The sequence below is a fragment of the Macrobrachium nipponense genome, chromosome 4 (genome assembly GCF_015104395.2).
Source record: "Macrobrachium nipponense isolate FS-2020 chromosome 4, ASM1510439v2, whole genome shotgun sequence".
Classification (NCBI taxonomy): domain Eukaryota; kingdom Metazoa; phylum Arthropoda; class Malacostraca; order Decapoda; family Palaemonidae; genus Macrobrachium; species Macrobrachium nipponense.
Window position 1 is genome coordinate 94,312,254 of NC_061100.1, and position 17,626 is coordinate 94,329,879.

The 17,626-nt window shown below is 40.7% G+C and overlaps 1 protein-coding gene across 2 annotated transcripts; it reads left to right on the top strand.

Moving 5' to 3' along the window:
- The first annotated feature begins 308 nt into the window (after positions 1-308).
- On the top strand, positions 309-11,187 carry LOC135211033 (protein XRP2-like). Of its 2 annotated transcripts, none has more exons than XM_064244067.1 (7): positions 309-466; positions 3,415-3,624; positions 4,348-4,520; positions 4,734-4,890; positions 5,607-5,763; positions 6,047-6,202; positions 7,537-11,187. In XM_064244067.1, the coding sequence occupies exons 1-7, from the start codon at positions 387-389 to the stop codon at positions 7,657-7,659; spliced, it is 1,056 nt and encodes a 351-aa protein (XP_064100137.1). In that variant the 5' UTR covers positions 309-386; the 3' UTR covers positions 7,660-11,187. The 2 variants fall into 2 exon arrangements, with proteins under 2 accessions (XP_064100137.1, XP_064100138.1); XM_064244068.1 differs by lacking the exon at positions 309-466 and adding an exon at positions 1,341-1,489.
- Positions 11,188-17,626: the final 6,439 nt, after the last annotated feature.

The following is a 17,626-nucleotide window of genomic DNA, read 5'->3' on the forward strand; positions in this document are numbered from 1 at the left end:
ATCGAAAGCCCGGGACGCAGTGTTACCATACAAAAACACCTCAGGCGGATGGACAGATGAAAAAAAAAAAAAAAAAAAAACAGTTTAATCTACCATCAGCTACTACCTAAGCATACTTTGTTTCGAATCATGCCAGCAATTGCCCAGCACAGGCTCTTTGCCCGAAAGCAGCAACCCGTAAAACTAAACATCAATAAAAGAAACTGAACATCAGTAAAGGATACTAAACAGCATAATAAACGTTCAACGTGCGAACTTTTTTGTGCTGGTTAAGAGATACAATGAACGCACTCATTTGTTTACAGCAGCAGACGACGCCCTGGAAATTCTTCGCGGGAAAAAGATTCCCTCGAGAACTGTCAAAAGTGTTCGGGTGTATTTCGACCATGGGCTGTCTGCAGAGCAAGGAAAAGGAGGAGAATAACCAAATTCAGGGCGATAAAAACCCGCCTAAGACTTATTCATGGTGAATAATTCATTTTTTATTATGTTAAAACATAATATATAACAGGGCTTAAGAAGTCCTACGAATCGCGATCAGCTGATTGTCATTTCAATCCAGGATTGTAATTCTGATACTACCTTTTATAAAGTTCTAACTGTATAATTAAAATAATCCATTTTACTTTGTTTTAACATAAACACCAAAGATAAAATGCTGGTTCTTGAATGTAAAAGTGTCATATATACTTCAATTTTAACCACCTTTTACGAGAGTCTACTAGTATACAAAAATATTTTTTTAATGTGAACTAGCCCTATATGTCAGACCAGTCTGGTTATTGAAGATATATATATGTGTATATCTATTAAATTTTTACTCCTGCATTCATAATGGGTAATAAATGAAATTATATGGAAATTTTAGTTTTTAATATGGTGGAATATTAGGATATTGTGAGCTTTCAATATTAATTTGAATTGAATTACTATACACCACAATATAATAAAGGAAAACACATAGCCAAAAGCATCACGTTCCCGATAACAATACTTAATAGACAATAAAACTAAAAACATGAATACATCCTAACCTAACCTAGCACAGCCTAGGGCACTGTAGCTACCCAAGTTAGGGGTAGGGGGCCCGTTACCTCTGATTAAAATCCAGCTTTACTGATGTGGAATCATCCTCACCTAACCTTTCCAAACCAAAGCCATAACTAGAACCCCCATAACTTCTGCTTAAATGTTACCCTTGACTATTTGCACACGTTTTTATGGCCTTCAAAGATTTGATTTATTGAAAGTTTTTTCTTATCCTAACCTTCCCAAACCAAGCCATATCTGGAACCCCACATAATTTATGTGTAACCATTACCACTAGGTATTTGAGGATGGCTCTCTACCCTTGGAAGATCTGCTTTATTGAATGTTTGTCTCATCACTAGACGATCAAGTGTCCTTAAGAGATTCACAAACCACCATTAGCCTACCAATCATTGTTGCTAGCTACGTAGGCTATATGCTGCTGCAAGCCAAGACACATGTACGTTGTTTGTTGCTGGCTATATAACATATAATATACGCTGTTTCTGTTGTTGCAAATTACATAACTCTAGTGTGTTTCCTGGCTACATAGCATGTATGCTGATTTAGGCCAATGTGCCATTGCAGGGTAAGAAGCTGTCACTAGTTAGGTAGCCTATATATTGCTCCAGGCCAAGTAACTTACTGGCAATGTAGCCTGTGTGCTGCTATGGGGTGAGTAACTGTTGCTGGATATGTAGCCACTTCTAAGACAGTCTCATGTATTATGCAATGTACCATTGACTATTTGTGATGATAATAAGAGTCAGAATTTGACTAGTCTATCTTTAATAGATAAAGTTCTGCCTTTCTTGCAATCCCACATAATAAAGAGGGTATTAAGTAAGACATCCCATAGCCTAACCTGTTACACATGCTGGTTAGTTAAGGTAGCTTAGTCATAAGGTAGCCTACAGGTCTAAATCACTACGGTACATACCTTTACCAATAACCCTTTCCACCAGAATCTTGTATTTTGAGGCACATTCATTCCTAAAGAAATACAAACCACTGCATCTTGTATTGGAGTAACCTTCAGTGCAAGATGGAATTGCTGAAAACTTGGTAATAAGGTAGTTAATAAAGCAAAGAAATTATAAATACTATGCAAACAATATCTTCAAGATTTACTCTCATGCAATGACCCAAAACTTTACATTAATGCCTGACTGAATACTATTAAATTAAGTTTAACATGTTCAACTTCAGTGAAAACTTAGTGCTATAAATGATAGTCTATTGTTTACAGTAGTACTGTATATATAAAATATCAGTACAGGACAAAAATATTATTCACATATTAAGACCCTTGCAGTCTACCTTTTCTGTTTTTTTGGACAATCTTAGCCCTACTGTACACCATAACTTAGACCGTCATGGTCACTACTGTTGAATTATTTTGGTACATAGTAGACCGTTTTACCATAGGTATTACTGAACCGTTTTACCATAGGTATTACTGAGTAGTGTTATAAAACTGAGATATTTATGAAATGAGGAGTACTGTGGACAGCTTTCCCCTAAAGAGAGCTTTGGACTGTAACGCTCAGAAATGTTGGCTGGCAGCATTTTGTTTGTCTCAAATTTGCCATAGACAAGGATATTCAGTGTTACTTGGGTGGGTCCATGGGGGCAAAGACCCCCTGGCCAGGTTAGGGCATGGCACCCTAAGTTAGGTTAGGATGGTAAGGTCTGGTTAAGTCAGGACATGGAATTTTAGGAAAGGTTAGGATCCCTCATGTCTACCCCTGTCTCCCTAATCTGCATCTGCTGTGTAAAAGTATTAAGACTGTATACTATAAGTCTTCAAACTACTGTGGAGGACTATGAAAGACTTGGCTTCCATGACCTTTACATGATGGGTGTCATTCCTTATTAGATAGTATTTGAAATTCACATTGTTTCATCATAACTTTAAAGGAATAATAGCTGGAGTAATTCCCAAGAAATAAGCAACATGCCTTGAGTGTTAACAAAACTTGAGTTAAATATTTACTGTACAGTATACTTTTTTTTTTTTTTTTTTTTTTTTTAGAAAAAATAAAAAACTTTTAACTGTGGAATTTATTGCTCCATCAAGATTCGCAGACTATCTTTTGATACTGTAATGTCTTCATCATTTGAATGGACTTTCTTTGATGGGCACTACTGCACTTTCATCTCTTGTCTAATGTACTACTTGAAAATCAAGCTGGCTACACATTTGTTTGTATGCTATTGCATACATTTAGTGTAAAAAAAAATATCATTTCAGGTTTCTTTGTTGTCAACAGCCTCTCAGTTTAAAATAATTTGACATTCTTCTACTTATCATTTTGGCCTCTTAATACCATTTATTTTGCTTTATCAATTGCCTTGGTAATGTGGCTCTTTTGTTACTCTTAGGGACAAAAGAGAGAAGGTTAATCCAGCAGACTTCACGATAGAGAATATCTCGGGCCAAGAGGTTGGTCGGTTACCAGGTACAATAAATGGACAGCAGTTCATCATACAGAATTGCCAGTCATCAAAAATATACTTGTTTGATCACATCAACACAATAACAGTTGACGACTGCTCTGATTGCGTCATCTTCATTGGGCCCACGACTGGAAGGTATGTGTAAGGCAGATGTTTTACATGTATATTTATCTTTCTAGATAGCCTGTCAATGCAATGGCCATTAGTATTGTTCTTTAAGAATGTACAGAATAAGTATAGTGTACTGTACACTACTATACTACTGTATTATTACTGTATAAATAGTAAGAGTAACATTCTTTGAAGTACAGAGATTCAGTCAAAGTGGCACAAAATATATGAAATTCCTCCTCAAGTATAAAAAATTCTTTAGTAACAACACCAGCATATTAATTACAAGTGAAACTGATAAAATTACAAATGATATCTAACATAATCAGGCCTTCATTTCCTCTGCCTGTTAATTATTTTATAGAACTTTCTAGGGCACTTTAGTTGGAATTTGAATATAAAATTTAAGTCGAAGGCCCATGCTCTGGACCCTATGAGGTCATTTAGCACTGAAAGGGAAACTGAGATTGTAAAAAGGTTTGACAGTTGTGACAACAGGAAGAATACCTAGCAGTTGCACTACGAAACAATTGTTGGGAGAGGGTGGAAAGTACGACGGAAGAAAGAATATGAACAGATGTACAGTTAAATGTGATAGGGGTTGTAGCTAGGAGCCAAAGACCCTCAAGTAATGTCTACAGTGCTCTAAGGTACTTTAGGTTAGTATTGTTCAATAACCGAATAAAATTCTGGTTGTTTTATCCTGCATCGTGACTTGATCCTTTCTGTGCCTTTGTTTTCTTTCAGTCTCTTCTTGAGAGACTGTCATGACTGCGTTATTATGGCTGCCTGCGGCCAGTTTCGTACCCGAGACTGCTGCAAGATGGATGTGTTTCTCCTCTGTCAGACACAGCCAATTATAGAGGCGTCAACAAAAATGCGATTTGGGTGTTTCCAGGCATATTACCCTCAACTTGCAGGTACAGAATGTTTTTAGCTGTGATCATTTGACTTGAGAAATCACAAGATTGCAACCTCTAAGTTAAAAAAGATAGGGTTTTCCCTTATGAAGCAAATGTTTTTGTCATTATTTCCATGGCTAATGTTTATCAGTGTGGTACAGTCATCACTATTATATATATAAAACTAATGCATAAATAATACAGATAACTGAATGCTTATTTTCTTTTCAGATCATTTTACCAAAGCTAAAATCAGCATTTTTAACAATAACTGGTCCAACATTCATGACTTCACACCTGTCGAAGGAGAGACAAACTGGTCTAGTGTCTCTCAAAATTCAGCCCTAGTGGAAGTCTTCAAATTACCTAAAAGTGAAGATTTCAAGAGGTCTGTATTGGTTTAGATGTTGTTTATGGTTTTGGTTGTCAGTGTATGGATATTTTGAAGTAACTTCATGATTTGCTTCTTGAAATGATCTTTGTTTGTCTCAAAAAAGATCTTGATGTCAGAGTAAGCCACCATATTCAAGACTTCATTTGTGCCAGAGAAAGTATAGCTGGTGATTGAAGTCAGGAGCAAACACATTTGTACACTTAATATATGTATGTTTATTTAGCATTGTTGTCTAAAGAATTGAGTAGTCTTAGGGTTGTAAGTATGAACAGAATGCCAGTTAAGTTTAAGTTACAATAATCATGCTTCAAGAGATGAAACATATGAAAAAATATTTGACATTCTGAATACTACTACTAATATTGACACTTTCTAGAAAGCTAACTTGAACCTCAAACACATTAGCAGCCTTAGGTAATAGATTTGTGTCAGATATACTGTGTATGTAACATTAGAATGCTTTCATTATACATTATTTCCTAAGATTTTACTTTCATAATCTGTCTTAGAGAGAGGTAATAAAAGCCTATTCATATACAGTACTTTACTTCTATTTTAGATGATCAGCTGTGAATTCTTTATTGTTGATTTACTATTCCTACTATTTATGGGCGTCTGTTTACAACAGTGTCGTAATAGTATCTCTACACATCTTAAAAAGACCTGATTTCCTTCATATAACATATTTTGTATTGGTTTGACATTTGTAGCGTGGGTCTCAGTCTCGATACCAACATGAGTGTGGTCCCTTACTCATTGGGGTCTCCAGTATATGGGACACAGGAAGCAACACTGATCATTTTCTTTTATGATGCGTCGCACAAACAAAGGGCAATTAACTTTATAACGCTGCTAAGAACAGAAGTCGTAAGTACCTAACCAATTGTACTTATTACACTGTGTTGTCACTGCATGTTTACTTGAAAACACTCATGACTTGAATTTCAAGGTGAAAAGTACGTATCATGATTCATTTTTGTCTAGTATATATATACTGAATCACATGTATTTAGATGTCCACATCTAAATATGTGGTATAGTATAGGTCTTCTGAAAATCAAATCAGTAGTGCTGTTTAACCATGATATTGATACAGTTCTTTCGGTTTAATATCCTCTACACATACATTAATTTACATAATTTATTCTAGACCAACTGTATGATACAACACAGTCGAGAGGTCAAAATGGAAGTTGCAGATGCACAGCGTGTTTTCCGAACATCGGAGTACAACAGTGTCATTAGTCAGGGTCCAGTCATAGCTTTACTCTGTCTTGGGACAGGTGTTATGGAGGCTAGCAGTGCGGTAAGAATAATGTCGTTGTTCAGCGTGTTTTTTTCTTATTAGTATAATGTGCCTGTGAAATTGAGTGACTTTTAACAAGAAATGTCCGTCACTTGCAATCATTTTATTAAGTTTTGTATTTCTTTCAATTACTTTTTACTTCTCATTCATCATAAATGCACTTTGCCCTAATCATGGTCACATCAAAGTAATTTATTACTATACTTATAACATGTCTCTCTCTCCTTCTTTTGTGTTCACAATCATTTTCATGTGCATTTGTGTATTTGTTTTTCAGTTCTTTTTCACTTATACAAGGAATACTTTGTTTACCATATAATTAAGTGTGATCATAGGTACAGTTACTCAAAGCTTCTCTCTCTCTCTCTAATAACATGTGATCATAGGTACTGTTACTAAAAGCAAACCCCCCCCCTCCCTTTTTCTCTCTCTCTGGTATATAATCACTTTCCCATGTTTTTTTAAATTGTTGCTCTCTTTTGTTTAATGAATATGGTTAATGTCTTACTCTAATTATACATACCTACTCGTAGGCAAAGGTTCTTAATGCTAGTCTCTCTCACAAGTGCAATCATTTTCTTTTGTTTTTTACTCACTTTTCAAGTCACTTGATCTAGATTGTTGCTACTTCCCTTCTTACTGCTCTCTTAATACCCACTGGCTAGTGTATAGCACAATAAATACTTTACCTCTTTTATCGTCTGCTCTCATCACATGTTTTTGTCACCTCCCTTTCTTTGCCCATTAGCTTCTTAACTCAATTTTGCCTCAGAAAAGGGATTTTGACGTAGGAAAAATCTATTTCTGGGCGAGGAAGCCGTGTCGCCCAGTGAAATGTATCCTCTTTAGCACTATTTCTAGTAAAATATTGCTATAATACCAGAGAACTGCTAAATTAGACATGTCAGAAGTCTCTGACTCGCTCACCTAAATAAAAGGTGTCGGTATAAAACTGGGGCGAGTGTTAAACACTACCACAGCAACCCCTCCAATTAGCTTTTTGAGTATTTTGCAATCCTGAGCATCTTAGTTGGAAATTCATCCCACACCCCTGGCATCCAATGGCCACTTTCCTGAATATACATACTTTTCCTTTTGCTTCCTTTCTATTCATCATAACGTTCAATTTGCTTACCTCGATTTCCAGTCGTCACTTCTCCATTCTGTTCATTCATGTTCTATACATTCCTAGAACCCCTGCCTCTGATTCTGCTCTTAACACTAGATCATCTGCACATAGAAGATAAAATGACATGTAATTACTTGAACCTATAACAACTGATTCCTTAATTTATTGTAATTTGCAAAAGAGAATGACAGAACTTTACTTTCAGATCGCTGCGCAAGTGAACTCATCCTCTGCAAGCCAGACGGTTTACGTGACATCCGACAGTAACACCAGTAATCAGCAAATCGATGCCTTCTTCTCTTATGCCTCCATGTCAATGTCCCTTTGAAATGCTTATGCTGGAATGATTCGCAAAAAGTTTTTCATTCAGGCAATGATCTTGGGACCTGCTTATTAAACCACTGTTTGGTTTGCCAAATTAAATACATTCACTACCCTACTAACAAACATTCAAGTTATGACACTTAGAGACAAGAACAGACATGATCATAAATTAAAATTGTGTTCGGGAAGAAAGAACTGCGGGAAAAAAGAACTGTATTAGGTTTTATGTTTATTTATATTCATAAAGTACTTACTGCATAAAATACATTAGTACTGTATGTACAGTGTACAGTATACTGTATTGTGTTTTGGGTTGAAAAAAAGTACAGTAGTATGTATGTATTGTATTAACTTTATATCATAATGTACTTAAATACACATGAAGACTAACTTGCATACAATTCAAGATACAAAGGGCCTTTCGGAACATAAACTGATTCATGTGTAGAGCAGTGTCGTAGTCATTACTACTTAAAAATATTTTATACAGTATTTTCTCATTTTGTAGGCAAGTATGACTCAACTCAGGCAACGAGCAAAAATACACTCAGTTTATTATAAAAATAGATCATAAGTTTCTGTTAAGATACATTTTCATTGGGCCTTGCAGAAGCCATTGCAGGAAGAACATCTGGATAGCCTATAGTCACTACTTTTTCTAAATGTTTTGGAGACATAATCTGTAGTGTAAGACTTAGTGAGACCATTCTTTGTATATCTTTGAAGTGTACTAGTGCAGTCAACGCCCAGTATTCACAGGGGATGTGTACCACAAACCTCAACGAATCGCTAAAGTCTGCAAATACTAAAAACCCCCCTAAAATCATTTATAAATTCCAGTTTTGATTGTTCAAACACCAAAAAAAAAACCTCTAAAATGCTTATACCCGAGGATCTTGATAGTTTTATCACAAAAAATGCATCTAGTCATGAAAACTGCATGAAAATACAGTAATTAGTGATTATTTCTCTATGAAAAAATACTGTGAATAGGTGAATTTTCCACGTACATGTTTCATAGAAAAATCTACTAATAGGCAAGTCTGCAAATCCTGAACCGCAAATAGGTGTGAGTATACTGTATTTAATTGCGTTATTAAATCAAGACTTAATGATCCCAGAATTAGATTACTAATGATTACAGATGTTAGCTGCAATAATGTACACTTGATTGATTACAGTAAATTTAATTTAGTACACTCATACACTACTTGTTGAAGTAGATTGCTAATGATTACAGATGTTAGCTGCAATAATGTACACTTGATTGAATACAGTAAATTTAATTCAGAACACTCACTCATACACTTATTGACATTACCATTTCAACTTTAAATATTTTTCCCATTTTTAGAGCATTTATCAAATATTAAATGTCTGGTACAATAATTTGAAATGGTTACCAGAGTGTTTGGGATCAAAGTTCTTATAATGATACACTATGAACTAGTATATAAAATTATTATTACAATATTATAATTCAGAACATGGACCTTATTCATATGGGGTTCATGTTCTGGACAATAAACACAGTATGTCTCCATGTGTGCAGGAAAAGCAAATCCAAAATGTGAAGACTCCTATGAAGTGTGTAGGTTCAGGTTTATTTTTAAATTAATTTATATATTTGATTTGTTGCCTGGAAGCTGTTTAAAAGCACCTATGTCAGTTTTAATATATTAAACCTCAGTTTTCAGAGGCCCTCAGATATATATATTTGTGGATGGCGAAGATATTTACAGTGTTGCGTAAAAATGAATTTAATTTCTTCAAATGTATTTTAGGCAGATACGCACATACATTCTTGTTGAAGTTTTTTGTGGAACATTTTTTTACAGGTCAAAATGAAGCAAGCAGATTTTATTGTAGGACATTGAGCAATAAGTTTTCCTAGTGGTCAATATATCATAGACATGAATGTAATATTCCTTCACATACTGCATTCACAAGTATTGTGTATTCATGCAAGGAACATATCTGACACTTCACATAAGATTTAGTGTTAACCTAAGAGGAGAGACCAGGTACTGAATTGTTTATCAGAAGCACACCTAGTGGTTATAGGCAAGTAAATGGCAAGCATCTGAAGGGGGCCCTTGTCTCACTCAGTGCAACTCATTTCATTGCTTTGTCTGCATGTGTGTAGAAGTTTATTTGAAGCTTGTCCTCTTGACAAGTTTTTGTCCAGCATTATTTTCTCTCTTTCATTTGCAGTCACTCATCATTTAATGTCTATTGGTATTTGGAATTTCGTTGATGGAGTATACATACTAAACACAATGGTTATGTGGCTAAATACTATAGCACCAGTTGGCATCAGAGATTTTACTCTGTTCATCTTGTCCAGAATGGTTCATGGTAGTACATGTGAATTAGGTGATCACTGAAGATGATGCTGTTGAAGGACAGAGTACCCATCCTGAATTTTTTTTTATGGTGTGTATGAGTGCTTGATGGTTCAGCTGGATGATAGAACAGATTTGAATAGAATTTAGGCCAAAGCCCAAGTACTGGGACCTATGAGGTCATTCAGCGCTGAAACGGAAATTTACGTAAAAATGTTTGACAGGTATAACAGGAGGAACCTCGCAGTTTCGCTATGAATCAATTGTTAGGAGAGAGTGAAAAGTAAGATGGAAGAAAGAGAATATGAACGGAAGTATAGTAAAAGGAATGAGTGTTGCAGCTAGGGGCCGAAGGGATATACTGTGGAATAGGTGTTTGAATTATCCGCAGCTGAGGTGTACAGCAATTAGTTCTCTGTCAAAGGTGCTATCTTGTGAAGTGAATGTTATCAGTGTTAAAAGCCCTTTTCCACTACATAAATCCACTTGAACAATTCTCCTCCTCTTACTTCCTTATGAACACCATATTCTTTGTTAGCTTGAATTTTGAATCAGTGGGCACTGTGGGCTTGATCCATATGAATACGGTTCATCTTCTGAACAATAAAGAATAAATACTTTATGTAAGTTTCATGATGTTTTTGTTAGGATGCACATTATAGGATGTTCTTTTGTTTTTGTCTTCACTGTAGAGATGCAGACTCCAAATAGACAAGATAGTATTATGGTATGTTATATTTTCCTCTCTGGTTGACAGAGAGATATAGATACACCTACCCTCCTTCCAGATAAAGGATAGCAGTCATTTAGCAGGTGAGACAGGGGCCTCAGTTTTGGGATAGCACAACTAACAATGTAAGCACCGCTCTAATAGTTTCTAATTAACTTATTCAAAATCTGGTTTCTCTACTACACAAGTAATTATGTTAATATTTAAAATGAGTATCTTCTGATAACAAAAAAATTTATTTTGCCTGTGATTCTCACGTCAGAATAACGCATCCGTCCAGTATGTGATAACGAGCATCCTATTAGCACTATTTTTATATATTAAGTCATTTTATATCCTTCCAAACCAAAGAGGTAGCTATATGTAGTTTTGTTGAATGAAAACCATTCAGAATGCTTTAGCGCACAATCTCATGTTGAATATAATTTTATATGGTTAATAAATTATTTAACGTTTACATTTTTATTGACCTCCTTTAATCACCATCTTCCCGTTACAGGCCAAACCCCTGTTACTTAACTCAAGACAGTCTTAACTGGCCGTCTCCAATTGTAAGAATTCATTATTGGACTGTGTATTGTTGATTTTACAGCTGGAAGTTTGTATGTCTTCCAAAGAACTAAGAATTGGTATATTATCATATTAATCTTTGATAATGAACATTGTATTTATGCATTGTTTTTGAACAACTACTCATACTGACAATAGTATTAGCATATCCCTTAAGATTGGAATGTACTGGACTTCAAATCAAGTTGGTATATCTGGAGAAAATGAAGAAATATCCTTGTAAAAAATGACAAATTTTCTAAGACAATTTGTATTTTTCATAGCTACAAACCTGAGGTCTTAACAATAGGATAATTTCTAGCGCCTAGCTGGATCCGGTAAAAAAGTAGATGAAAGCAAGGAATCTTGTGGTATCTGGCAACGCATGCGTAGATCGGGTGAAGAGTGGTCAAACGTCGAACATATATGCCAGTGTTTCCCAACTCAGGATGACTTAACAAAAAGAGGGGCGGCTAGAGGCGGGCAGTATAACGTTAAGACCTCAGGTTTGTAGCAACTAAATAGTGGGTAAGATATTGAATATTGCACGACCACACTACCAGTATGACTACCTCACTCACCTGTAGCAGACCAGTCCAGCAAATGACGTGTCAATTCCTTTAACCGCCCGAAGGGAGAGGGAAAGGTACAAGAGAAAGAAGGAGGCCAGCCAACTCACTTATTCTCTCATCCACACAATCATTTTAGGCAACTATGAGTTACACAACCTGTTGGGCAGCCACCACAGGACCCAGGGAAAACATGTCCATAGATCTGTGGGCAACATCCTTAAGATAGAAAGAGGTGAACGTGGACTGGCATAACCAAGTACCAGCACTCGGCACTCTATGTACAGCCAAGTTCTTTTTGAAAGCCAGAAAGGGGACCAATACCTCTAACATCATGTGCTCTAGCCTGCACAGACGTGGCGATGGAATCATCAAGAGTCAAGTATGCCTGTCTGATGACTTCCCGTATCCAAAAAAAGATAGTATTCTTAGACACCTCTTTCTCCGTACGGCCTATACTGACAAAAAGCCTGCAGCAGCCTGGTCTAAGGTGCCGAGTCCTTTTAAGATAGTAACGGAGGGCCCAGACAGGGCACAACAAAAGCTCTTGAGCATCACCACCCACAAAGTCAGTCAGTGATGGAATGGAAAATGAAGCGAACCTGTCATCATGCACTGAGGCATTTTGGGTCTTGGCCACGAACTCTGGAACAAATTCAAAGGACACTGACTTCCAACCCCTGGTGTGCTTCACCTCATAATTCAGACCGTGGAGCTCTCCTACCCTTTTGGAAGTTGCCAAAGCCAAAAGGAAAACTGTCTTAAGCGTCGGGTTCCTATCAGATGAGCGGTGCAAGGGCTCATAAGGGCTCTTAGTCAAGCTCTTAAGCACCAAGGAAACATCCCACGTTGGGGGCTTGAGCTCTCTAGAAGACGACTGCTCAAACCCCCTAACTAGCAGGGAAAGTTCCCAGGAAGAGGAGACGTCGATATCCTTCAGGCGTAACACCAAACTCAGAGCCGCCCTGTAGCCTCTAATAGCAGACACAGACAAACGTTTCTCGTCTCTGAGGAAGGTTAAAAAGTCTGCTATTCACTGAATAGAGGTCACGAGTGGAGAAAAACTCTGTTCACGACACCAATCACAGTAAATCGCCCATTTGCCTTGGTAAACTGCGGAGGTTGACTTCCTAAGACTGCTGGACATGTGCCCAGCTGACTTCAGAGAAAAGCCTCTCTCTCGGAGGAGATAGTTGATAGCCTCCAACCGTGAAGAGACAGGGATTCTACTGACTGGTGGAACCTTTCTGCATGGGGCTGACACAGGAGATGCCACCAAGGCGGAATCTCCCTCAGAGTCTCCGACAACAACGATAGCAGATTTGGAAACCATTCTGTCTGAGGCCACAGAGGGGCCACCAGTCATTCTGAGACCCTGTGAACCCAACAGCCTGTTCAGAACCTGACGGATCGATCAAACAAAACGGAGGGAAGGCATACACCTCCAGGTTGTCCCAGGGATGTTGGAATGCATCTTCTGCCAATGCCAATGGATCTGGGACCACTGAACAGAACACTTCCAGCTTGCTGTTGTAACATGTCGCGAAAAGGTCCAGCATGGGTCTCCCCCAAATCTGGAAAAGCCTGTCTGCCACCACTTGATGAAGGGACCACTCTGTGCCTAAGATCTGATCCCGGCGACCGAGTTTGTCTGCAACCACGTTCCATTTCCCTGGTATATACCTGGCTGAAAGCTCTACCGAATTGCTGATTGCCCACTGGTGAAGCTCGACGGTCAAGGCATGAAGCTGCTGAGAAACTAGGCCTCCCTGTTTGTTCACATAGGCTACCACCGTGGTGTTGTCCGACATGAGAACGACAGAGTGACCCTCTACCATCCCCCGAAACTCCTTCAGACCCAGGAAAGCCGCCTTCAACTCCAAGACGTTGATATGCTGCTGCTTGTCCTCTAAACCCCAAACGCCTGAAGCGATGAGGCCGCCTAAGTGCGCGCCCCAACCTGTGAGGGAGGCGTCCGAGAACAGAAGGAAGTCCGGAGGGAGAGAACACAGAGGGACACCCTTCAATAGATTCTGGTCGTCCAGCCACCAATGAAGGTCTTCTCTCACTTTCAAAGACAGTGGGACCATAAACAGGGGAGAGTCCCCCGCCGGAGACCAGAATTCCCCCAGTCTCCATTGCAGAGACCGAAGATGAAGACGCCCATGAGGGACCAGCTTCTTCAGGGAAGATAGCACTCCCAGAAGAACCTGCCACTGATGAGCTGACTGATGCAACTTTGAGAGGAAGTTGTGCCCCACAGCCCGCAACTTCTCCAATCTCTGATCCGACGGGAAAACTCTCGCCACTGTCGTATTGATGACCATGCCCAGGTAGAGAATCCTTTGAGTAGGTACGAGGTTCGACTTTTCCTGGTTGACTAATATGCCCAGGTCCAGACAGAACCAAAGAAGACAATCCCTGTCTTGCAGCAGCTTTTCCCTGGAAACTGCCAAGACCAACCAATCGTCGAGGTACCTCAGCAAACGGATCCCCTGAGCATGGGCCCAACTTGACACGAGAGAGAAGACCCTTGTGAACACTTGAGGAGCTGTGGTCAACCCGAAGCACAAGACTTTGAACTCGAAGATCTTGTCCACAAAAGAGAAGCGAAGGAACTTCCTGGACGTGGGATGAACAGGGATTTGGAAGTATGCGTCCTTCAAGTCTATCGACAGCATGAAGTTGCCTTCCCTCACGGCTGCCAACACCGAGCGCGGGGTCTCTATCTTGAACCGTGTCTTCCTGATGAAGCGATTCAAGGTGGATAAGTCGATCACAGGCCTCCATCCTCCCAATGCCTTGGGCACCAAGATGTGACTGTAAAACACCGGGGACGGACGCACTACTTCTGCTATCGCATCCTTGTCCAGCATTTTCTGCACCTCCTCCTGAAGAGCCAAGAACTTCAGAGAATCTGGGGGATACGTCTTACTGAGCTGCAGCTTGTCCGACAGAGGAGGAGAGAAGTCGAATGGCAACAGGTATCTCATCCGAAGGACTTCTACCACCCACTTCTCCGCCCCGTAACACTGCCATTTGGCCCAATGGCCAGCCAGGCAACCCCCCACCCATGGCAGAGGAGAGGGAGAGGCGCCCAACCTACCGACGGCCCCCTTGACCTCTGCTTCTAGGGCCTCTTCTTGGTTTAAAGGAACAAGAGCAAAAGGGGCGTTGATCCTGAGACTTCGGCTGTGACGAACGGGAAGGCCCTGCCAAACTCGAGGTCCTTGATGGCCTACCAGGGGATGATCTTCTCGATTGCTGCTGGACCGGGGGAGGAGGGGGGGCCAAACGTCTCCGAGGGCGAAGCTCTGATTTAGACACGGCGTGGTGCACCAGACAGTCCTTGCTGTCAGCCCGACGTCGGTCTATCGCATTGTCGAGTTCGGTCCGTAGAAACAAAAATTGCGATTCTAACAGGTTACCGTTCCTCAAGCCCAGCAAAGACTCGGTGTCAAGCGACCTCTCCATCCTAGACAAAGCCGTGTCCCACCTAACCAGAAGATTAGCCCATAAATTGGCACTAAGGTGAGCCATAAGAAAACGCCTTGCCCCCCGATTGCAAAAGACTGGCAAGCAAGGCGGCACTCACCAACCCATCAGGGGACCTGTCAGAAGCTATTTTGGCAATCACCACAGACCAGAGGTCCAGCCAAGAAACCGTCTGCAACATGGAGGCCGCCGGAGATTCCAAGGCTAAGGCGTCTTGTGGAGATAAGGACGGAGCCACTGACCTCACCTGTTCCAAAGTCAAACCTGACTTCAGGCAAATGACGTCTGGGTTAAGGTGAAGTGACAACAAAAATGCAGAGCTCGTAGCATAGTACTTCCTATGTCTTGTGAGAGGTGGGGGTAGGAGTTTGGTAGAGCCTCTGCTGGAGAGATGATTTTGGGTCCTGAGCAGCTCCCACCAAGGCTTCCAAGCAAGAAGGAGTGTAAGACGACTGATCCTGAGTCCTACTTTCCAAATTGTTGAACCCACGAATGAGACCAACAACCTCCGAAGAGGAAGACAGAATCTCCTGCGTGTCCCCTTCTTCCTGGTCTGGCACCGGCGACCGATGACGAGAAGGATGTGTAGGCTCCTCTAACTCGTTTTCTTCACCAAAATTCACAGAAGGGTTAGTAGGCACACAGTCTGAAATCTCTACTAGCCTATCTGGGCTGGGTCCAAGCGTCAGCCTCCGAGACGGACCCACTGAAACATTAGGCACATCGCTTACCTCAACAGGTGACTTCAGACGACCATGAACAGACACGGGTGTGGCGGCCGTACATACGTGAGTTGGGGGAGAAACTCGAGCACTCAAGGTTGACGGAGAATCCCTTATAGTGGAAGACTTGGAAGCAAGCAAACACTCCGGCTGCACCACCTCTGTGCTCACTACCTTCGACCTCTTGACAGGCGCCTCAGGTCTTTACGGCAACGCATAGGCCTGGGAGAAGAAGGAGCACTACCATCACGTGCACGGACGGGGTTGGGGGTGGGGTGGTTGCACATACAAGGTTCGGCGGCAAAGCAACCCCTGCAGAACACACATCACTAACACTGCCCGAAATCACAGCACTCTCAGGAACACGTCCGTGCTGTTCTTCCCTCAGCAGCGAAGGAAGGGCAAAGGTCCTTAGCCTTCCAAAGCCTAATACACCCATGAGGCGTAGAGGGGGAGGAGGGAGAGGGAGACAGCACCAGCTTCTTATGTGCACTCTTCTCAGAAGGCAGGGATGAAGCAACACGTTTCCTACCAGTCCTCCCAACCGATAAGGCAGCCAACTTCACATCTAAAACAGAGTCCAGCCTCTGAAGCACCGCCTGGCATATGAGCTCGGACTGATGTGCCAGAGAAGGCTCCAAAGACAAGGAAGGGAGATGTTTTGAACTGGCGGCAGAGATGACGTCACGGCTAAGAGAGGCGGCTCGGAGGCGACTGGAAGATACTTTATCAATGAGAGTGACGTCACAAGCGGTGGTGACGTCACGACCTCCCCTCTGAGCGAGGGGGAATACACAAAGATGGGCCCCGTGACAACAACAAGGGGGGTGACCCTGCAGCATCAAACGAGAACGCGGGATCCAGGAATTCCGGGGCACCAACGCTGATGTCGAGAAGGAGCAGAAGCCATAATATTAGGTAAAAACACACAAACACACTAAAGAAACGAAACGGGCAAAAACCGGGAAAAAGGCCAAGAGAGGAAAAAACCCAACTCTCGTCCCAAGGCGGTAAAGAAAGACTGGCGTAGATGTTTGGCGTTTGACCACTCTTCACCCGATCTACGCATGCGTTGCCAGATACAAGATTCCTTGCTTTCATCTACTTTTTTACCAGATCCAGCTAGGCGCTAGAAATTATCCTATTGTTAAGACCGAGGGTTTGTTCGCGTATGAACAACTGACTTGTTCCTATAAGAATAAACACAGTTATCTTTTCTATGGAGACTGGTACTGATCTCCCACCCGGAAACGTACGCTTCTTGGTCACATACGTGAACAAGAAAGGAGGATTCCGGTAAACACCTGAATATCCTGGTATAAGTGAGGTTGAGGACGACAGGGCCTTGCCCCACAGTACTCTAAGAGATTTAAAGAACACTGGTTCACTATGAGGGACAGAAATTCTGATCATGTGTGCCCTGACTGGACCCCTTATTAAATGAGGAATGGTGGTGGTCACATCTACTGATTGCCAAAAAGTCAGCGAATGGGAGCCATTATGGAATAGAATAGGATACAGAATTTAGGCCAAAGGCCAACAGCTGGGCCCTATGAGGTGC

What these genes read in the sequence shown, in the direction of transcription:
- LOC135211033 (XM_064244067.1), top strand. Translation starts at nt 387, where the DNA reads ATGGGCTGTCTGCAGAGCAAGGAAAAGGAGGAGAATAACCAAATTCAG. An exon ending in ATTGGGCCCACGACTGGAAG is followed by an intron (nt 3,625 to 4,347) that starts GTATGTGTAAGG and finishes GTTTTCTTTCAG; the next exon opens with TCTCTTCTTGAGAGACTGTC. An exon ending in ATATTACCCTCAACTTGCAG is followed by an intron (nt 4,521 to 4,733) that starts GTACAGAATGTT and finishes TTTTCTTTTCAG; the next exon opens with ATCATTTTACCAAAGCTAAA.